The 23,371-nt window shown below is 46.4% G+C and overlaps 1 protein-coding gene and 1 long non-coding RNA gene across 12 annotated transcripts in view; one reads left to right on the forward strand and one right to left on the reverse strand.

The window, feature by feature from the left end:
* LOC115078070 overlaps positions 1–23,371 on the forward strand; it is a 200,033-nt gene that overhangs the window by 162,398 nt on the left and 14,264 nt on the right. The gene's annotated exons all lie outside the window — the stretch shown is intronic.
* The window catches only part of TARS2 (threonyl-tRNA synthetase 2, mitochondrial), a 138,777-nt gene continuing 115,413 nt past the window's right edge, over positions 8–23,371 (reverse strand). For 4 of the 11 annotated variants that reach the window (XM_029580687.1, XM_029580686.1, XM_029580680.1 and 1 more), the window contains 4 exons: positions 22,075–22,179; positions 21,130–21,202; positions 20,497–20,611; positions 10,349–10,889 (listed from right to left, as the gene is read on the reverse strand). In XM_029580687.1, coding sequence (XP_029436547.1) covers positions 10,741–10,889; positions 20,497–20,611; positions 21,130–21,202; positions 22,075–22,179 — 442 coding nt within the window. In that variant the 3' untranslated portion in view covers positions 10,349–10,740. Of the gene's footprint in view, positions 143–10,348; positions 10,890–12,180; positions 12,213–18,569; positions 18,826–20,496; positions 20,612–21,129; positions 21,203–22,074; positions 22,180–23,371 lie in introns of those variants that run through there. The other 7 variants (XM_029580682.1, XR_003853059.1, XR_003853060.1 and 4 more) reach the window with 7 other exon arrangements.

Below are 23,371 nucleotides of genomic sequence, written 5' to 3' on the forward strand. Positions count from 1 at the left end.
ACAGAGGTCCCGCCCTCTCTCCGTCAGCAATCCCTGTGGTTCTCTTATCATCATCAGCTCTTTCTTCATGTTGTTTCACACAGAAAGAAAAACAGGCCAGTGCTTCTCTTTTTTTCCATAACGATCTACTTCATTTAGATTCCTAAGGGAGTGGAGAAAGAAGCCACATGGAAACATGGCATACGATGGCAGAAAAGGACCATTTGGGACATGCAGTCTGCCCAATTGCTTCGTGTAGTTATGGCAGATGATAACTGGTATTAAGAAACAGAATCTCAAAATCTTTCTTCTCTTAGCTTAGCTTACTGCCCCTGTTTTGTGTTCTCCTGCTGAAGATTGGCTGTTTTTGTACTTCCATAACCAGTGACACTGCTGGAATCAAAATTAAATTCTCTGTTGGGCTGGGAAGTATGCCGTTTCATCGGGTATTAAGCACCATCTCCCCCTATTATGTTGTAAATGAATAAATAGCACAGTATTCCCACCATTCAGGCTGATCCAGTACAGCGCACGCAGCAGCGTGCACCGTTTAACCCACAGTCGGATACCATAAGGGGATTAGCACGTCCAAAATGCGCGTCCAACCTCCCATGAAACTAATAGCGCTTATCACATGCAAATGTATGTTGATGAGGCTATTATCTATTTGCCCCAGATCCAAAAAAAAAATAAAAATTGTATGCCCGATTCGCATATTTTTACGCTCCAAAATGTACAGAAAAGCAGAAAATACTGCTTTTCTGTACATCCTCAGACTTAATATCATGGTGATCTTAAATCAGAAGAACCCCCAGTTTCAAAAAAAAAAAGTGTACCGGCGATCAGGTTAGGAAAAGGGACACTCAATTAACTCATGGCTGGGCACAGGTTAGGAAAACAGATGCTCATAAAACTGAGCATCCCTTTTCCTAACTTGACTGCCACCTCTCCTGGGTGCCCGCTGCTGAGGCGCTAGGGACACACATTTATCCCTAGTGCCTCCTTAGCAGTGCAACCCCTCATTTAAACATTTTGTGTGCTCAGGAAAGGTGGCTGGGCACACGTTAGGAAGGCAGGTGCTCAACACTGAGCGCCCATTTTCCGCCTGGCTTTATTGTATGGGCCTGATTGCTAGGCAGGAAAGGAACTTCCCTTGTATCATTTTAAAGGTGGAGATTTAACTCCAAATGTCCTTAGGACTATGATAGACATTATTCCCACCTATTTATGTATCTTACCATGAGTAATCTTATTTACCACTCACCAAGTGGGCTTCAACAAGTCACTTACCTCGATATCGCTCCATGGTGAGACCGCACCTTGAATACTGTGTACAATTCTGGTCACCGCCATCTCAAAAAAGATATAATTGCGATGGAGAAGGTACAGAGAAGTGCAACCAAAATGATAAAGGGGATGAACAACTCCCCTATGAGGAATGGCTGAAGAGGTTAGGGCTGTTCAGCTTGGAGAAGAGACGGCTGAGGGGGGATATGATAGAGGTCTTTAAGATCATGAGAGGTCTTAAACGAGTAGATGTGTCTCGGTTATTTACACTTTCGAATAATAGAAGGACTAGGGGGCATTCCATGAAGTTAGCAAGTAGCACATTTAAGACTAATCGGAGAAAATTCTTTTTCACTCAACACAATAAAGCTCTGGAATTTGTTGCTAGAGGATGTTGTTAGTGCAGTTAGTGTAGCTGGGTTCAAAAAAGGTTTGGATAAATTCTTGGATGAGAAGTCCATTAACGGCTATTAATCAAGTTTACTTAGGGAATAGCCACTGCTATTAATTGCATCAGTAGCATGGGATCTTCTTAGTGTTTGGGTAATTGCCAGGTTCTTGTGGCCTGGTTTGGCCTCTGTTGGAAACAGGATGCTGGACTTGATGGACCCTTGGTCTGACCCAGCATGGCAATTTCTTATGTTCTTACCCTGATTGTAAGCTCTGCGGAGAAGGGCCATTGGGACCATATGAATGATCTTGTATAGTGCTGTGTACACTGATGATTGTAAAACCACCACCCTTCCTTATATCTTGTGCACATCATCACCTCATTCAAGGAAAAGAGCAGAAGGGTTCAGCAGGGGCTGTGTGTGCTTTCAAACACAATCCTATTGTTAAAGTAACAAATTGCTTGCAAATATGAAATTCATAATTTACTACAGTGAATGTGGCCTCCAGCTATTCTGGGCAGGCAGAAGGCTCAACTCTGCAATCCTCGGGCCTGATCCATGTAAAGCCATGTCTCACACTAGACAGGCCTCTGCACCAGGCCTAGTCAAAGGAAAATACTGCAGAGCTTGGAAGAACCCTATACTACCCCACCTCCCAAAAGAAAAAAAAAATCCAGACCTGGTTTCAGTACTAGTGAAACCTATTTTAAAATAAAGTGACCTAATTGGTTGGCTGTCTCTTGCTTGAAAGAGTGGTATGGCCCAGGACCCCGCTGTAGATATCAGAACCCAAACACAAGAAAGGTAGAATGCATTCCCCCCCAGCCAGGGATTTCTGTGCCCCTCAGGGCTATGGATTCAGTCCCTCCCAGGCTTGAAGTCCTCTGAATCTGAGCCAGAGAGATTTGAAAACCCTTAGCCACAACAGCAAAGGGCTGGAGGTTTGTATCAGTTACCTCAGGCCTCCCCATCCCTGGGGCTCAGGCAGAGGTGCGGCAGGCTGACTTTGGGTATTTATTTACATACAAAACCCTAATCATGTTGACATCTTCTGTCCGCGGCTTTTATCATTCCTCGATCTGGTTGTGTTTTTTCTTGGCATGTGAAAATGCTGGTGAATAGCACATGTACAAGAAGCAAACTAGCCACATAAACTCATTGTATAATGGGAATACCCAGGTTCACAAAAACTGAATTTGTATTTCTCTCCTCCCCCATACGTTATTTTAATATAGAAACATAGAAATGATGGCAGAAGTCGACCAGTCGGTCCATCCAGTCTGCCCAGCAAGCCTTACACTTATTTTTTCTCATACTTATCTGTTTCTCTTGGCTCTTAGTAACCTTATGTTCTAATTCCCTTTCACCCCCACTATTAATGTAGAGAGCAGTGATGGAGCTGCTTCCAAGTGAAATATTAAGTTTGATTAGTTGGGTAAGCGGCAGCATAGCTCTCTGCCATGAAGCAGAGGGCAATGCTGGATATGTGTGAAGTATTAGTTTTTCTTTAAAGCCTGCAGTTCCAACCCCCTGAGCATGCACTGAAGAGAAACCAGGCAGAGCATGGAAAGACCATTTATGGGATGGGACAAGGCCAGGAGATGTTAGACTTTGGCTTACAGGGAAATAGTTCCACTTTTAAATGCTCTACTTTTGTCCTCTGGGCAGGACACTTTTATTGCACCTGTGTCCCTCCCCTCAGTAATTACTGCTGCTGGGAGTCACATTTTCTTTAGTTACACAGAGCACAGCAAAGATGAACTCAAAGAGACAAGAATCCCAAAAGCAGCTGGGTTGAGAAGAACCAGTGCCATATGGACCATCTGCAGCAGTGTGAAAAGATAAGGGACAGGAGACCACTACATGGTAATAAGAAGGGCTTAGGGACCATCGGTGTGACCCAACATGGCACTTCTTTAGACAAGCTGTTAAAACCCCTTTCAGGCGCCTGATCTAAATCTGAAAACGTTTAAGGTTAAAAAATAAATGCCAGGCCTGTATTGTACCCACCTGTGGTTACAGCAAGCTCTCATGGAGAACAACTTGCTTCACATGGGAAGGGTGAAATGCTCTTCTCAGATGATGACATTTGCTCTTCGCTGTGGCCGGAACGACAGCTTTCTGATGCTGTTGGATTTGTTAGATATTAATTCTGCCCGTCTCTTGTCCTAGTGATTAACACACAGTGGCAATACTACACCAGCCAGAGGCTTCTGGTGTGGTTCTGCAGATCTGCTTCTTTTCATATAGCTCAGATTCAGTATTTTCATTTTATTTTTATGGGGCGCGGGTAAGTGTGCACAGCACTATGGAAGGCAGGCACCCAGACGTTACACTCATAGCTGGATGCATGCATGTCAAAACTTCATAGCTCAAAGAAAGGCATCTGAGCTTGGAGATATAATCCAAATGAAATAGGAGTTTGAATGGATGCAGTGTTGACACCACTTGTACACAAGACAGGCAGAGGCATCCATACATGGCCAATCTGAAATAGACCAGGCTACCTGAGCTAGTACAACATAATGGGGATAAATTCAATTTTTAAGATCCTTTTCTTATTAATGAAGTTGTGGTTAGTTACATTTTTCTTCTCTTTATTTTTGACTTGTATATTGCATTTCAGCTCTGTGGGTTTTAAAGGGGGCCCCTAAGCACGATAATGTGTGCTAGATGATCAGTTCATTTTTAAGACTTTTCTTTTTCCTTGATTCTTTCTGCCTCTTTCCCTCCAGTCTTGTGAACTGTTGCAAATTGTGTTGATAGGCTGTTTTTCCTTATTTTCCATTTTTTAAGTTATGTCTCTGTGGGTAGGATGACAGTACATGCTTTCTTTTGATTTACATACATGTATTTCTTTTAAAATGGAAATTAAAAAAAAATGTAAATGATTAATTTGTGAAATTCAGAGGCGCTATTGCAGCAGGACTTGCGAAATGAGAGACTAGAAAAAGAGACCAAGATGAAAACAGATGGTACAGAAGAGAAATGGGAAGAAATGGGAATTGTGGCTCTGCTCAAACATAGCCAAGGGTCAAAACAGAACAGTTAGCTATGCAATCAACTAGCCTCCGAGCATCATCGCATAAAGCAGAATCCTGAGTTGGCAATTCCCAGCCATGATGCAAAAAAAAAAAAATAAGCAGCTGTTAAAAGTGACATATGCAGTGCTCAAACACAGTCTTTCTCTCGTCCCTCAACCCATGTACCCCCAATGAGAGCCCAAGCCATTAAAAAGAAGAGGAAAGACAGCAGACTAGCCAGCACCTGAGAAGGGTTCAGATGAACTGGACCAGGAACAGAAGTGTCTAACGTTAATCCTGATACCAAGCCACTGTATGAGGAGAGCGCACTTTTTTTTTTTTTAAACATTTTTGGTTTCTCCGACTTAAATGTAATCAGGTTAGAACGAATGCTCAATTTTAATGGCATCAGTTTTCCTAACTGATGGCTGTCAATGGGTTCGGAAAACCGATGCTCCATTTTATGAGCATCCTGAACCCGCTAATAGAGCCACCTCTCCTGGCCAAGGAGGCAATAGGGATGCGTAATTGTCCCTAGCAACTCCTTTTAGCGCGACCCCCCCATTTAAATACAGGTTCGCGTACCGGGAGACTGGGCGCTCAACACGGAGCGCCCGCTCTCCCACTCAGCCTAAATGGATTTATATTCTGATGAATCTACCACTTGTAGTTTCTAGATTTATCTGAAATAATAATAAAAAAAGAGACCAAGAATGCAAAGATGGAAATTACAACCTACATAATAGACCTACCAAAAGTAAGCACTCATAATGTGGTCTGTCTCTGGCAATTTGCTAGGGCCTGGCTGTCTTGAAGAACAGTTAGTTAACCCATGGAGACTTTGGTACATATTACCCGTGAAATGCAACTTCTTGTCAAAGATGATTTGAGATAATCTGGTAATTAATGACTAGATGAGCATGGAGAGTGGTTAGAAGAAATCAGGTTTCACCTATCTCCTCAGCTCTTCCACTTGTAGGCAATGCTGCTTTTATCTCAGGGCAAGAGTATCAAGTTTGTTTATGGCTAGGGAAGGAAGGGTTTGTATAGTGTACATCAAGATAGACAGAAAACAGAAGCAGTGCAATCATACCTGCGCATAAAAGTTAAATTTTACTTTTTCAACAAAGATTTGTAGGCATTTCTGCAATTACATCCTTAAACGGAGTCACTTGTATGGATTCTAGAACAAGAATAAACAGGTCAGGCAATTGTAAAGCTTTGGTAAGGGAAGGGGTTTCTGAGGCCTTCAGGGGCACAGTGGATAAATGGTAAAAGGATTTAGGAAAGGTAAGGCCTTTAAGTTAGGGAAATAATTCCAATTTGAATTTTTGGATACATGTTTTCTTTATCCTAAATGTAGATACAAAGCAAAAACTGCACAGGCAAACAACTGCTGAAGACTGATCGCATATTGTTTTGTACTTGGAGCTATCTCACACTAGAGCGGCTCTGGAAGGCAGTATGCAGTCCTGTGGGCAATTTTTGTCTATTGGGTATTGATGACAGCTCCTGAGAACTGGAGATGGAGGCAGACAACATAAGTTCCTCCTGTACCATTCATAGCCACTAATTAGGGGTGGTGACAAAGCTTCAGATCAGACCCAATAAATTGAAAACAACATCCGAACAAAAACGTGAGTAGCTTACAACCAGAAAATGGGAAAGCAAGACTAATGCTTGGAAATTAGCAGGTAAAGACATTTCTCCTTCCAACTCGACCTACTACACCATTGTAGTACCTGCCACGTGAGTACGTGCCTGGGGAACCTCGGCATCTTATGTTCCCTAACCAGAACATGCAGCCGGTAATGCTTCACGAAGATATGCAATGAGGACCAAGTGGCTGTTCTAGAAATGTCTGCTGGTGAAAGCACCTACATCTCTGCCCAAGATGCAAACAGCACCCTGCTGGAGTGCACTCAAACTAATTCTGGGGTCCTTTTTTCCTTCAGCACATAAGCCGAGACAATCTCCTTTACCCCACAAATCAGGGTAGCTTTGGAAGCCGCTTCCCCCTTACTTGGGCACTGTTGCCTGGAGGTAGAGGGAGAGGGCTCCCCGTCAAGTCTTCGCATGTCTGCATACCACGGCCTTCTTGGCCAGTCCGGGCCACTAGAAGTACTATCTTGCGGATGATCCCGCCCAGTAGTAGCCACAGGGAAAAGGCATATAGCAGGTCTTCCTGTGGCCTGCAACTGAAGAAGTTGGGGACTCTGGTGTTGGACCGGGTTGTCAGGTGACCCATGGCTGGGGTTCTCCAGCGGCTTACTATCAACTGGAAGGCTGTGGTTGACAGCATCCATTCCCCTGGGTCTAGACTTTCTCTGCTGAGGTAGTCCGCAGTGACATTGTCTTTTCCTGCGATGTGAGTGGCTGAGATCTCTTGTAGGTTTGCTTCCACCCGTGCCATCAGGGGATCTATTTCCAGGGACACTTGTTGGCTTCTGGTTCCTCCCTGGCGGTTGATGTAGGCAACTGTTGTGGCGTTGTCCGACATGACTGACAGGTTTGCCCTGGAGTCTGTGACTGGTTGTCACAGACTCCAGGTCAGACTAGCCTGCCTACGGTTGGAGGCAGGCTAGTCTGACCGCCCGGGCTTCCAGTCGCTTGATGTTCCACCCCGCCTCTTCCTTGTCCCATTGCCCCTGGGCCATCAGTTCCTCGCAGTGGGCTCCCCATCCTCGTAGGCTCACATCCGTGGTGAGCAAGATCCAAATCGGTGGGGATAGCCTTACTCCCTTGCTTAGATGGTTTTTTTGTAGCCACCATTGGAGCTGGTTCCGCACTTCCTCCGGGAGCTGGAGGCGAACAGAGTAGTCCTGGGACATTGGGTTCCATTGTGACAGTAGGGAGCGCTGTAGCAGTCACATGTGAGCTCTTGCCCACGGGACCACTTCCAGGGTTGATGTCATGAGGCCGAGGACTTGGAGGTAGTCCCATACTCTGGGGCGGAGACTTCCTAGCAGAACATATGAACATGCCATACTGGGTCAGACCAAGGGTCCATCAAGCCCAGCATCCTGTTTCCAACAGTGGCCAATCCAGGCCATAAGAACCTGGCAAGAACCCAAAAACTAAGTCTATTCCATGTTACCGTTGCTAGTAATAGCAGTGGTTATTATCTAAGTCAACTTAATAGCAGGTAATGGACTTCTCGTCCAAGAACTTATCCAATCTTTTTTTAAACACAGCTATACTAACTGCACTAACCACATTCTCTGGCAACAAATTCCAGAGTTTAATTGTGCATTGAGAGAAAAAGAACTTTCTCTGATTAGTTTTAAATGTGCCACATGCTAACTTCATGGAGTGCCCCCTAGTCTATTATCCGAAAAAGTAAAACAACGATTCACATCTACCCGTTCTAGACCTCTCATGATTTTAAACACCTCTATCATATCTATCATTCTCGTGAGTTTCGTCTTGGAAGTCAATTCGGCTGACCAACTTCGGAGCCAGAGTTGCCTTCTGGCTGCCACTACGGATGAGAAACGCCCTTGGCTGAGGTGCGTAGCAGATCAGAGGTCGCATCCGTGAGGAAGGATACCACTGGTTCTAGTGCTTCGCCAGGCGTGGTGGCGTTCCTGGTCATGGATAAGCAGGCGCGTGTTACCACGGCACAGCAGGCAGCAATCTGTAGTGACATAGCTGATACGTAGAATGATTGTTGAAGGATGGATTCCAGACATCTGTCCTGGGCATCCTTGAGTGCTGCTCCTCCCTCAACTAGGATGGTAGTGTGCTTTGTGACCGTGCAGACCATAGCGTCCACTTTGGGGAACCCTAGTAGATCTTTGGCTGAGGGTTCCAGTGGATATAGGGCTTCCAGGCCCACCCCCCTTTGAATCTGGCCTCTGGGGCATCCCATTCCAAGTTGATTAACTGCTGTACGGCTTGCAGAAAGGGAAAATGGCGGGAGGCCTGACAGAGGCCTTCTAGGAGAGGGTTCGTCTTTGGTTCCTCTGTGGCACTTGTGCCTGGAATGGCGAGCTCCTTCAAGCTGCGAGCCACGAGATCTGGTATCTCGTCTTTGGAGAAGAAACGCCTCATGGTTCGGTAAGGTTCCGTTCCTGGAGCTATTTCCCCTTCCTCCAGGGAGTCTTGATCCTTGTCCGAGGTGTCCGTGTCCCCCCCCTATGGTGAGGCTTTTGGGGGGGAGGGGGGGGGGAACGTCTCTGGGAGGCTAGGGTCCTCTGGTGGAGGATGTGTCTGTGTCATCGATGGCAGTTGCATGTGGACAAAGGTGTGTAGACCCTTAAAAATTCTACCCAGGAGATGAATTCTGGGTCTAGGTTGAAAACCACTGCGCTCCGCAGGCTATCTGAGCCTCGGAGACCAGAGACTTAGAAAACGTTTTCTACCTTGTCTCAGCATTTTCCGGTTTCGTTCCGGGCGGTCTCTGGCTGCGGTGGGGAGAGGGAAATACCTTCACCGCCGCACTAGGTGTAGCACCTGCTACCTCTCAGCCGCTTCCGTTGCTGGGGGCTAAGTCCACGCCGGGAGCCAGCTGCCAGACCGAGGCCTACCTCTGAGGGATCTCGGAAATCACCTCAGGAAATCTCAACTGGGGGAGGGACCCTTGGGTATCACCGCAGGAGAGTGGGGCTCGCCTGGAGAGGTAAGATTTCTTCTTTGGTTTGAATACTCCAACGCTGAGCAAGCGTGTAGAGTCCTGAACTGCTATGGAGACTGAAAATACTGAAGAGCAGAGCTTTCTGCACGGGTATATGTACTGGTGGTGTCGTCAGATTAAAATCTGACTCCATCTCCAACTGCTATCAGGAGCACGCTATACCCATTGGTCCTGAATCCATCTGCTACACGCTAGGAAATCTAGCTTATAAAGATAATGAGATTCCTTCCATATCAAAAATTTATTATTTCCCTATTCAATCAGATAATACAATGGGGAGGGTGGAGGAACATTCCAGCGTTTCTTGAGGAATCTATGGACATTATAAATAAAAGAGCAACTTTGTTTGTCTCTTACTTTAGAAAAAAAGAAAATTAATTTTTGAAAAACTCTTTAAAAATAAGGATCTACCATTCTGTGGTCAGAAAATATTTGTTTTCCTCAATGTCTCTAAGCCCACACAGGTGCGTAGCAGACAGTTCCTGGCCCTGAAGAGTAAAACTGGGTTTGGGTGCAACTTTTTATTTAAAGTTCCCCTGCAGATGTTTTATTAATTTAAGGCAAAAAGTTTATTTTTTCTGAACTATCCCACCTTGAAACTTTTTTGAGGGATAAAACTGTAGAGAATTTGGGTCAGGCTACAGTAGCAGAACAAGGTCCATAACTAGAAATAACTTATCTTCTGTGAAAATGTATGGTTTAAGATTTTTATTTCCTAAACGGTCTCCTAGTTATAGGAGTAAATGTGACAATCTACCTTTTTGCCTTATATTTTCTTAATAATTTATTCTTAAGATTGCACATTGTTTTGCCTATATTATGTATTGAAATGTTGTTTCATTTTGGTGAAATTAAAACTTAAGAGAATTATAAAAAAAAAAAAAAAGCACTTCCCTCCATCCCCAAATGGCATTTTGACAGCCTCTTTTCTAAACAACCTGCATGTAACAATACCCCCTCTTGTCAAACGGGATGACTTAATTACAGAGAATATTCTGGTGGAATGAAGGAGGACCCCACTGCCAACAGAATAAAAGCCACAGATAATCCTTTATGAAGGTTTAAATTTCCATGACATCACCCTTCAGTCCTATGACCAAGCCCATCATAACTGCCCCGAACCAGTTCTCAAATTCCCATCCATGTTTCTATTGGCAACTGGAGCCCATGACTACACCTACAGAGGCGAGCCTCTCTCAGAACAGTCTCTCTCTGTGGCAGGAAGCCTTGGGAAGACACGGGGCAATGCCTGGGCAGGTACAGCGCTTTCAGCCAGACCACGAGCTAGCTGAGCAGGAACGCTGCTGTTTCTGGAAGATGTGATCCATCCAAGCATGCACTTTGCACCCAGATGGCCCAAGGCTCTTTGGCGTGAGGCCCCTTGTTGGGGGTGGACCGCTGACTGGGGGCAGCACCTGTGGGTTCAGAACTGTTGCTCAGCATCCCTGGTGCAGGAAGCTTGCAGCTCCTTCAGCCTCAGCAGCACCCGCTCCAGTGCCCACTCCCCATGCTGCTTGTTGTCCCGGGTCCGCACATTCACAGTGTTGTTTTCTCTCTCTTTCTCACCGACCACTATAGTGATGCAAGAAAAGAGATACAAGTTCAATCAGTTGGCAGACTGCAAAGAGAAAAACCCAGACAAAAGCTCTTTAATGCTTCCATCTGCCCAAGTCGTCTCAAAAGAAAACTACTGCATATACTTGTATATAAGTCAATGGTATTTTTTGTGCCCTAAAATCAATGGATAAATCGAGAGTAAAACCTAGGGGGCTTATGAAATGGCTTTGTTTTCATCTCCTCCAAAGCTGACTTGCTCTTTTCACTCTTTCCCCACGTATTCTGCTCTCAGAGAAAGAGATCCAATACCCTGAGGGGTTTGATGGAGCTGCCCTGGAAGGGGGTTTCTACCTTTGGGATCGGAACAGAAGTGTTGGTCAGGGTAGGGGGTCTAGTTTTCTCCCTCCATTCCCCCCCCCCAACCTTCTGCTTTCCCTCTATCATGGCTGTGCCTCTGTTCAGGCCTCCAGAAAGTAAAAAAAATTAAACACCAACCAAAGGGAATAGGGAAGTTTAGATTTCTGCCTAGGACCTATTTTGTGGGGGTTGTTAGTGGTCCCTCCCTTTCACCCTGCCAGAGACTTTGGAAACCCAGCGAGGATAGGGGTGGGGTCAGTGTTCCCTGTACATACCCGGATCAGTCCAGACTGATGGGTTTTGCCTCCCTTCCTGCAGATGGAGACAGAGAAAAACTTTGAGAGCACCCCCTCTTAAGCCGGTGTGCTTAAGAGGGGGTGCTCTTAAGAGGCTTTTTTGCCTCCATCTGCTGGAAGGGAGGCAAAACCCAGCAGTTTGGACTGATCCGTGGTACTACACAGGGGCGGATTGGCCTATGGGGGGGAATCGGGCATCCCCCGGTCGGCCGGTCGCTCTGGTCACGTGGTCTGCCGAGCGCGACCGCGGCAGAGCTGCGCTCAGCAGACCACGGGGTATCTTCTGGGCCCATTTTGGGGGAAAATCCCCGGGCCGATCTTTACCCGGAATCCATCCCTGGTACTACAGGAACGAAAATTAGCAGGTAAGAACCAATTTCCCTTTTTAGCCCATGGGGCCCCAGCAAATTGTAAAGCGTCTCTGGAACACCCCAAGCAGGGGCCTGCAGCAGCAACTTGCAGCTGCAACTTGAGTAGGCCCCTGCAAAGCCTTGCAACCGCAGAGGCAGGAAGAGTCCAGCAGCAGCTGTGTACAACTGCTCCAACCCTTCAAAGCCCCCCATCCTCCTGCATCCCCCAAAACTCACCCAAAGCCCCTGGTGGTCCAGCAGGGGGCCCGGGAGTGATCTCCTGCTCCTGGGCTGTCTGCTGCCAGCGGCCCTTTTCCCTTACCATGCGACAGGGGCTAAGAACATAAATTGCCATACTGGGTCAGACCAAGGGTCCATCAAGCCCAGCATCCTGTTTCCAATAGTGGCCAATCCAGGCTACAAATACCTGGCAAGTACCCAAACACTAAGTATATCCCAATGCTAGTAATAGCAGTGGCTATTTTCTAAGCCAACTTGATTAATAGTAGGTAATGGACTTCTCCAAGAACTTATTCAAACCTTTTTTAAACCCAACCACACTAACTGCACTAACCACATCCCTTGACAACAAATTCCAGAGTTGAATAGGAAAATTGGTTCTTACCTGCTAATTTTCATTCCTGTAGTACTACGGATCAGTCCAGACTGCTGGGTTTTGTCTCCTTTCCAGCAGATGGAGACAGGGAAAAACCTGTAGAGCACCCCCTATTAGACTGGTGTCTCCACCTGCATCTCAAAGCAGAAAACTAGTAACATTGCAGACTACTGGTGCCATTGGATAGCTTTTGTCAAGTTAATAGGAGCAATGGACGATCCCTATCATGTGACAGGCTACCAGTGCCACTGGCCAGCCCCCGTCACTTGGAGCAATGGACGGCCCTTACTGTGTGACAGAGGCCAGCCAATGGCACCCATAGCCCCTGTCACATGGTAAGGGCAAAGGGCTGCCGGCGCCATTTTGATTACTGGCAGTTGATGGCCCAGGAGCAGGAGATCGCTCCCAGGCCCCTTGCTGGACCACCAGGGACTTTGGATGAGTCTTCAAGGGGGGGGGGGGGGGGAGGTTGGGAGGGTAGTGGGCTGTGCTCACACAGTATAGTACGTGTGTATAAATGGAGCTGGCTTTTTGTGCTAATTTTCTGGCATTAATTTCTCAACTTATACTCGAGTATATATGGCAGTTCAGATAACAGTTACACAATTATTAAGAACATAAGGCTTGCCATACTGGGTCAGACCAAGCATCCATCAAACCCAGTATCCTGTTTCCCACAATGGCCAATCCAGGTCACAAGTACCTGGCAGAATTCCAAAGGGTTGACAGATTCCAAGCTGCTTATCCCAAGAATAAGCAGTGGATTTCTGAAACTAACTTAATAATGGTTAATGAACTTTTCCTCCAGGAACTTTTCCAAATCTTTTTTAATGGGGAAATTACTTACCTGATAATTTTGTTTTCCTTAATGTAGCAGATGGACTCAGGACCAATGGGATGTACAAAAGCTACTCCTGAACGGGGTGGGAGGCGGCCCGTGATCTGGTTAGCATCGCCCTCACAAAGGTTGCGTCCTCTCGGGCCTGGAAGTCCAGGCAGTAGAACCTGGAGGTGGTATGTAAGAAGGACTACGTCGGTGGGAGACAGTAGCTTAACTTCTGCCCAGGATACTGCCTGGGCCCTGGTAGAATGAGCTTTGACCTGAAGGGGTAAAGGCTTCCCTGCATCTATGTAAGCTCCCTTGATTACTTCCTTTCAATTTGAAGGTAAAATTTTCTCCTTTGGATTTGTGCTGCAATCCCGCTAAACACCGCTGCTGGTGTGAGGATAGCGTCCACATCTGCTAGGAGCCGGAGAGATACTGAATGGCTGAGGTCACTGCAGGGGTGTATCTAGGGTGACGTCAGCTTTGAAACCTGACTCCATCTCCATCTGCTAGCAGGGGAGCACATAACCCATTGGTCCTGAGTCCATCTGGCAACACACTGGGCAGAGGATTTCAACATATTATCAACTATGACGCCTAGATCCTTTTCCTGAGTGGTGACTCCTAACGTGGAGCCTGGTATTATGTAGCTATAATTTTGATTACTCTTCCCTAAGTGCATCACTTTGCACTTGTCCACATTTTATTTGCCATTTGCATGCCCAGTCTTCCAATATTGCAATTTCACAGTCCTCTTGTTATTTAACAATTTTGAATAATTTTGTGTCATTGGTAAATTTGATCACCCCCTTTGTTGTTCCTATTTCCAGGCCATTTATAAATATACTAAAAAGCAGTGGTCCCAGAACAGATCCCTGGTGATCTATCACCTTTCTCTATTGAGGCAATTTAGCATTAAGCCCTACTCTGTTTTCTTTTTTAACCAGTTCCCAATCCACAACAGGACACTGCCCCCTATATCCCATGACTTTTTAATTTCCTAAAAAATTTCTCATGAGGGACTTTGTTAAATGCTTTCTAGAAATCCAGATACACTATAATCAACTGGCTCACCTTTATCCACGTTTATTTATCCCCTCAAAAAATGTAGCAGATTGGTGAGGCAAGACATCCATTGGTTAAATCCATGTTGGCTTTGTCTTACTAAACCATTCCTATTTATGTTCAGCAGTTTTGGGTTTTTTTTATGATAATAGAAACTATTTTGCCTGGCACAGACGACAGACTCACTGGTCTGTAGTTTCCTAGATCATCCCTTGAATCCTTTTTTAAAAACTGTTGTTACATTGGTAACCCTCCAGTCTTCAGGTACCATTGGCGACTAATGATACTTTACAAATTACTAATAGGTCTGCATTTTCATTTCTCAGTTCTTCCCGCACTCTGACTAAGAAGGTGGGTGAATGAAGACCTAAGGAGAGGATCTCAGGGCCTCCCAAGAGACCTCGGCTGACTTCAGCGGGTTCCTCTGGGCATGCTGGCAAGCATCTGGGGTTGTGTGGTGCTGTTCTTTACCCCAGGGACCTGGATGACTCTGACTAGCTGCAAGAGGATGCAGCATATACCCCAGCAGTGGATCCGGAAGTGGACCTGGAAGGGGATCAGAACCCAGATCCAGATGTAGGCAAGGACGATCCGTACCTCGTTGAGACTGGGGCTGACTGAGATGACCCTCGGGTGGTCTACCTTTTTAAAAAGGAGGAGTTTTCGGCCTCTCATCCCCAAGCTGTTGGAGGATTTGGGGTGAATTTAGCTCAGGAGGAATCTGATAACAAGGGTGTCAATTCAGTCCTAAATGGGCTGTGGGGTCTAACTAGTCCCCATTCCCAAGAAGATTCAGGAGCTCATCAGCTAGAAGTGGGACTTCCCGGAGGTGGGCTTGAAGGTCGGGAGGGCAATGGCGAAGCTTGAAGCATTATTAGAAGAGCATTTGGACCGCTTTAAATGATTAAGGTGGATGTGGCGGTCTCGACGGTGACCAAGAAGACTACAATTCCTGTGGCAGGGTCTGCCACACTGAAGAATGTCCAGGATTACAAGTTGAACATTCAGTTGAAGCGCGTGTTTGAGGTGTCAGCCTTGGGTCTCTGAGCCGCAGTATGTGCTAGCATGATGCAACGCATTTGCTTATGTTGGATTCAGAAGCCACAGGAACAGGCATCATCTGGAGTGTTGTCTCCAGCTCAGGCGGCACGGCTGGAAGCGGGGGTGGCTTATGTGGCGGATGCATTGTATGATGTGGTGTGCACTGCGGCTAGGAGCATGGTCTCGGTGGTAGTGGCATGCCGACCTCTGTGGTTGCGCAACTGGTCGGTGGACGTGTGGTCTAAGACTCAGTTATGTAATCTTCCCTTTAAGGGGAAGCTGCTGTTTGGGGAAAGACCTGAATCAGCTTATGAAGTCCTTGAGGGAAACCAAGGGCAATAGAATACCAGAGGACAAGAAGAGCAATAAAAAGGATTTTCCTTTTCTGGGATGCATACCATCTGGTCCAGATGATTTGCTACTCTTTAGTTTGTCGATTTGCCCTATTACATCTTCCAGATACACAGATTTGTTTCATTTCTTTACCCCTTGATCATATAATAGTCCAACTGACTCACCTTTTACTTTGAATGTACCTGAAAAACATTTTATGAGTTTTTCTTCCACGGCAAGCTTCTTTTCAAATTCTCTTTGCCTTCCTTATCAATGCTTTGCCTCTAACTTGCCAGTGCTTTTTGCTGTTTCCTTCATTTCGATCCTTTTGCCATTTCTTAAAAGATGTTTTTAGCTATTATAGCCTCTCTCATCTGACAACTGCTTAGAACCCAAGGAGGAAGACCATCTCCGGACCAAAACCTCAACTCGTGAAAGTGGGGAAGGAAAATCCTTTTTATTGCTCTTCTTGTCCTCTGGTATTCTATTGCCCTTGGTTTCCCTCAAGGACTTCATAAGCTGATTCAGGTCTTTCCCCAAACAGCAGCTTCCCCTTAAAGGGAAGATTACATAACTGAGTCTTAGACCACACGTCCACCGACCAGTTGCGCAACCACAGAGGTCGGCATGCCACTACCACCGAGACCATGCTCCTAGCCGCAGTGCACACCACATCATACAATGCATCCGCCACATAAGCCACCCCCGCTTCCAGCCGAGCCACCTGAGCTGGAGACAACACTCCAGATGATGCCTGTTCCTGTGGCTTCTGAATCCAACATAAGCAAGTGCGCTGCATCATGCTAGCACATACTGCGGCTCAGAGACCCAAGGCTGACACCTCAAACACGCGCTTCAATTGAATGTTCAGCTTGTAATCCTGGACATTCTTCAGTGCGGCAGACCCTGCCACAGGAATTGTAGTCTTCTTGGTCACCGTCAAAACCACCACATCCACCGTAATCACTTAAGGCGATCCAAATGCTTTTCTAAAAATGCGTAAAGCTTTGCCATCGCCCTCCTGACATTCAAGCCACCTCCGGGAAGTCCCACTTCCAGCTGATGAGCTCCTGAATCTTCTTGGGAATGGGGAAAGCACTAGTTAGACCCCGCAGCCCATTTAGGACTGAATTGACAACCTTGTTATCTGATTCCTCCTGAGCTACATTCACCCCAAATCCTCCAACAGCTTGGGGATGAGAGGCCGAAAACTCCTCCTTTTTAAAAAGGTGGACCACCCGAGGGTCATCTCCGTCAGCCCCAGTCTCAACGAGGTACGGATCGTCCATGTCTACATCTGGATTCTGATCTCCATCCAGGTCCATGTCCGGATCCACAGCTGGGGTGTATGCTGCATCCTCTTGCAGCTAGTCAGTCATCCAGGTCCCTGGGGTAAAGAACAGCACCACGCAACCCCAGATGCTTGCCAGCATGCCCAGAGGAACCCGCTGAAGCCAGCCGAGGTCTCTTGGGAGGCCCTGAGGTCCTCTCCTTAGGTCTCCATTCACCCGCCTTCTTTGCCAGGAAGGCCTTGTGCATGAGGATGAACTTGGGGGAAAAAACCTTGTGGGCCCCAAACACCTGCTCAGGACCACTGAGGGCCCCCTCCTCATGCTCCCACCCTGCTGGAGAGAAGGGGGGGGGGGGGGGAAGTCACCAGAATCCCGGCCGGAGCCCCCTGGCTGCGATCCCCCCTCGGGAGCAGAGGAAGCAGGGACCCCCAACCTCTGCCCCCTCAGAGTGAGTAGCCCTTCGGACTCTTAGCAGACGATCCTTTCTCCCCCCCCCCCCGAAGTACAACCTGTGCAGAGAGATAGGAAATTCAAAACGGGCTGACCAAAGCCCGCAGGTTTCCATGTGCGACTTTTCTTCTATCGGGCCGCTCACACTGCCGCACACCCGCCACTAGGTAGGCCGCACCATGTTGTTGCTGAGCCGACAAAGCAGTGTGCGACAACAGTGGTGCGAACATAGTGCGCGCCAAAAAAAAAAAGGCTCACAGAGAAAAGCCGCGGCCCACAGAAAAAAAACTCCCTGCATCTGCACATCCCGCTCCCACCTCGACCCTGGCACTGCTCCGCAGGCTGATTCTCCTGGCTGTAATTCTCTCAGTCACCGATACTAAACAAAAAAAAGTCAATAAGAACCCCAAAAGGGATACTTCCCTGTCTAACCAAGTCTGGAAAACTTTAGATGTAAAAAAGTTTCAAATCAACATCAAAAAATCATCCTTAGTATCCAGTCTCTATCCAGTTCTAGTACAAGAGAGAAGTACAAGAGACACAAGCATAGGAGCATGAGTAGCCATTTCACTGAGGTCTCAAGTAGTGTTGAAATATTAAGTTTACTTGATTCAACTGAATGTAAAGCTTGCATTCCTTGATCCACTTCATCCCCTTTTTTAAATGGAGATAAATAATAAACCTTGGAAACTGGAGGGACAGCTTGTTCAGGAACTTTCAAAACCTCCAATAAATCTCTTAAACATATCGTTAAGTGAAATTAAAGGCAGCGTAGGAAAATTAATAAAGCGTAGATTCCTTCATCTCACTGCATTCTCCAAATTTTCCAGCTTATCTGTAAATTTTCTCTCATCAGGGACTGTTGTAATGGTTTAATATTATCAAGGTCCTGATTAAACACATCGATTTGCTGACCCCCATTCACCTCAGAAACTTCCAAATTCTGAACTCGAGCTTCAAGGTCAGATTGTTTTAAAAGTAAAAGGCTAAGCTGCATAGTAATAATAGTGGTGCCCAAACCTTCTATAGCTTCCCATATTGGTTCCAGGGAAATCTCATCAGGTCTTACCAGGGAAAACTGCCCCGAAGTGAAAGTACCAGCAACTGTAGAGCCAATGGCATGAGTGGAGCCTTCTTCCGATTCCCACTGCTCTCTTATGGCAAACATATCCCCCAGACCTTTGATGAGATCTAAGCCAGCCTCAGTAACTGCACCTTGAACCACTGCAGTCTCTGCCTGGGTTGTCGCATTGCAGACATCGGTCCACATTGTTCCCAATTGCGGGGCCAGATCCCGTGCTGCAGCAGAATTCACCAGGGGAGTTCTGACAGAGAAAATAGCGAGTCAGGGGGAGAAGCAAATTCAACTTCCTCTCGCACTCTCCCCAGCGACTCTTCTCCCAATACGATTGTCTCCCAAAGCGTGTGAGCATCCATTGGACCGGTCAAGGGGTGATCTGGAGGTATTGCAGAGAAAAACCTCTCCTTCACCCATATGTGGCATTCTAGGTAATCAACATAAGTGCAAACAGGTAGAATGCTCTCACACAGCCACCATCTTGGATTTCCTGAATCTTTCCTTTAAGGGTGCAAGATGGTATTTTTAAACGAGGTCCATGCCTGATGTAAAACTCACTTTTTCCTAACGATTTTCCTCATTTTATCATAGTCACCTTTTTTAAAGTTAAATGCTGCCACAGTAGATTTCTTTAGTGCCCTCCCTCCAGTTAAGTCAAATTTGGTCATGTGATCACTATTGCTAAATGGCTCCAACACTGTTACCTCTTGCACCAAATTCTGGGTACCAATAAGGACCAGGTATTTCTTTAGATATAAATATTTTTTTTAAGACTTTTATATTCCACTTTTCAGCACTGGATAAGGTTATGCAGATGAGCCTTCCAGTCCTCTTCTGCTGCAAGGGGTGCGGGGCCTCCCTTTTCACTTTATTCCTTATGCCATTCCTGAGACATTTTTCTTGTTTACTTACTTGTACCACTATGAATCTAAGTAAATTAGGAGCCTTGCTATGCTGATCCTCATCAGAACCCTATGCAGGTGCCACACTGATACACCTAAAGTACGAATACAGCCTGGACAAGGGAAGAGACCATCAGAGACCTGTGCGGACACTGTACCGATGCAGGTAAAGCAAGAATACAGCACAAACGAAGAATGGATCCACATCAGAGCCCTGTGCAGGCACTGCACGGATACACGTAAAGCATGAATACAGCATGGACAGCTGAAAAGCACATCTCCATCAGTGCCCCGTGCCTGCCTCTCACTGATACCTATAAAGCATGAATACAGCACAGACAGCTGAAGAATAGATCTTCATCAGAGCCCCAGACAGACACTGTACTGATACATGGTGCAAAGCAGGTGGGGGGGGGGGGGGGGGAGGGAAGAGTATGATCATATTATAAAGTGGTTATTATTCATTGTAAAAACTTAAGGACATCAGAAAAGCAACAGGAGACTTGGGAACAAGACCAGAGGGGAAGCACTAACAGGTGACAAAAGTGAAAACCGTGATAGTCGTATGGTTTTCCATGTAGTGTAGGTTCAGGAATCTGTTCCTCTTGGATTCATGGTGAAACAAGCTTCCATAGCTGCTGGGGTTTTAGTACAGAAACTGCATGCTAAGGGTGGGGTCTGGGAACACAGGGCGACAAGGACCAAAACAGAGCCCCTTATCTTTTCCTGTCAGCTTTCTGTGACACTTTCTGCATTTCATTACACAGCCAGAAAAACAACATGCGCTTAACCAGCTTTAGAAGGTAAAGCCGCGTTATTTGAGATACTGGTAGGCTCAGCATCTACTACGCAACAGCCAAGCACACAACACAGGATAATATACACCCAATGGCTGGTGAAGAGTAAAGGGTGTGAGGGGGGAGAAGTCTGCGTGCCTGTAGAGAAGAGGAGGCTCTATGGTCGCTGGTTTATAGGGGGACCAGAAAGTTATTACTAGAAATGAGTAAAATTTCTACCTAGCAGGAAGTTGTACTGGGACAACTGAGCCTTTCGAATCTTGCGGTTAAGCGTAGTTCCTGAATCGACATCGAGGTCCACCATGAATCCTGCCTCATGTATCCTCCTATGTACCTGGCGGAAAGAGAAAATGTCTGGATTCTGATGGGACATTTGCCGAGCGAGCATTACAAATAAATGTAACATCCTACTCTGGATGTAACTGTAATGCTGATAACATTATGGCTCTGTTATTCATCTTTTTAACTTTTCTACCCCACTTTGGGTAGATTAGGTTCCAACACACAATATAGTGGTACCAGGGTACTGGAACCAGTTCTGTAACAAAGATTTGGGCTTTTTATTGCAGCTTTCATTCAAGCAGGATCTCAATATACTTTGATTTAATATTTCAGGAAGTTACCGACAGATCCGTACAACTTGCAGGGGAGAGAGGAAGGGAGGGAAAGAAGGATATTACATTAATGACTAATACAGGTGGAAAACTGAGGGAGGCAAAGTGACTTGTATCAAGTTCAGACAGACGTTCTAAGGAGGAAGAGGGGCTGGTGAATTTGGATCACTGGAATCTATGGCATTAATAAAAGATACAGAGAGTGGAACCTCCTGGACACATGCTCACACACACATACCTCTTCAGCGTACATGTTGATGCTGGGCACTACCGGGATCACCATGACTTGAAAAGGAGAGAGCCACAGTGGCCTGTGAAGAAGAAATCTAAAATCAGTGTAAGGACATCAGAAGCAGGCATCCACACCAAGGGTGTCTTATAATCAGTGCCGTGATCTACTGTGACAGAGGCACAAGACCACACCAAGCGCAAGAGATATGGATGTTGGTGCTGTGAACGGCAGCAGAAGGATAGGGTCCAGCGTCCCCAGTGATAAATGTCAGTGCTCAGAAACCCACATCATGCCTTTTCACATGGGAAGGAATTGTGCACTGTGCACAAAAGCTACAAATCTCTAGAAGGAATTACACTTAAAAACCAGTGCAGAAGCAGCACATGGCGCTGGTGAGCTCAGGCTGGTTACTGAGCTGCTCTGCTTGGTCTCTGATTTTCACCTGCTCTAAGAACACCATGTGTATGTTGCCTCTGCCTGTTTCAGAATTGCTAGGTTCCCCTGATGAAACTAACTTCAGATGTGCATGGGTTTATGCTAACTTTACCTAAAGCTGGGGAAGTTGTTGGGGGATCAGTCTTGTTGAGAGAGCAAGACCCGTGAGCTAGCATGGGTTCAGACCCTGCAGTGGCCTTGCCTCCAGCATAGCTCTCAGCAGCTGAGCCCAGGACCATCCCCTAGCAGTTTCCCTGCTGTGAAGGGAAAAGGTGGGGCCCACATGGAGCCCACCAGGGATCTGGTGTGATTTGCCCCAGCTTACAGAGGACCCTGGAGATCTATGCTGCACAGACGCAGCCACTTTCAGAGAAGAAATCCTCAGCAATGCCCAAAACTGGAATTTATCTGCACACAGCCACTACAACACACAGGAAACAGACAGTGGGGGGAAAATAATCTAGAAATAAAAGCATTTTGATCTGAATAGAAACTCAAGGAACCCAGGTTACTTACCACTTTCCAGCATAATTTTCAGCTAAGATAGCCACCATCCTCTCCACCGAGCCCAGCACGGCACGGTGGATCATCACCGGCCTGTCACACGTGCTTCTGTCTTTGCTGTAGATGAGGAGGAGAGATATGAGCTTCAGGATTTGGGTCAGCCTTGACATAACTCTTTCTTGGGTCCCCCCCATCACTCTTTGGCTTCTGCCTCTGTGTTCAGTAACTGTCCCTCCCCCATTATCTCAAACTCGCTTGACGACAAAATAGGTTCTGGAAACGGGTTTCAAACCCAGATGCATGCATTGCATAAATTTAGCTGGTTCTGCCAGGTTTCATGCTAGGGGTTGGCGGTAACAATCTCAGGAGCGTACACATCTGCATTTTCCATAAACCTATTTCACTTCCTTCCACCTTCCCAGATTAAGACTCAACTGTTCTTGCTAGTACTTGGGAGGTAGACAAGAGCGGGCCCTCTTGTACATTACAAACTAGGTTCTGATGGTTTAAAAGCCTTAAACTGGTTAAAAGGCTTTAATGTGAGCAGGGTCTGACATTCGCACAGGGCCTGCTTTCAAGGGTCGGGCCAAAAGAAGTATGGGAAGCCTTGCAGGCAGTCTGCTTGCACAACTGAGTTCACGCAGCTGTGGATTAAAAGCTTTGGGCTTCCCTAATTCTTGGAGTAGATGAATAAAACTGCAGAGCACGAAGCTGCTGTAGGGCCATCTGCCCAACCCTCGAAGTTAGTCCCTGGGGGTGGGAGACAGCCTGCATGGCTTCTTGCACAATCGCTTCTGCAAAATTATTTCCTTCCCAGAAGATGCAGGAATTCCAGGCCAGATGGATTGTTTCCATTTCAATGTTTGGTCTTTGTAGTGTCCTCCTGCTCCTTTGTATCTTCAGCTTAAATCGGAATTGGTACTACACGGGAATGCTTTTCCTGTTTTTATTATCCCTCTCTCCCCACAGCTCCCTTCAGAACCTGGTGCATGTGGACCCCAAGTCCGGCCAGCAGATGTCACCATCAAATGATGGCTGGGATTCCCTCCTCGCCTGGGGCTGTGAATGCAGAGTCCCCAGCCCTGGCTGGCCTGTGAATTGAGCCTAGGTCTTTGCTGCTGAGCCACCGGGACAACCCAAAATTAATGGTTGCAAAACTGTGAGCGTGCATTTAAAAAAAAAAAAAAAGTTTTGTTTTTTTTTTTTTACCTTTCTTGCCTGAAACTTTAAACCTGGCTCTAAGAATATGTGTTTTGACAGAATCCTCAGTACAGAGAGGTTTTTACACCAGGGAAAAAGATCAAATTCA

Source organism: Rhinatrema bivittatum, chromosome 16, assembly GCF_901001135.1.
Source record: "Rhinatrema bivittatum chromosome 16, aRhiBiv1.1, whole genome shotgun sequence".
In the NCBI taxonomy this organism is placed as follows: domain Eukaryota; kingdom Metazoa; phylum Chordata; class Amphibia; order Gymnophiona; family Rhinatrematidae; genus Rhinatrema; species Rhinatrema bivittatum.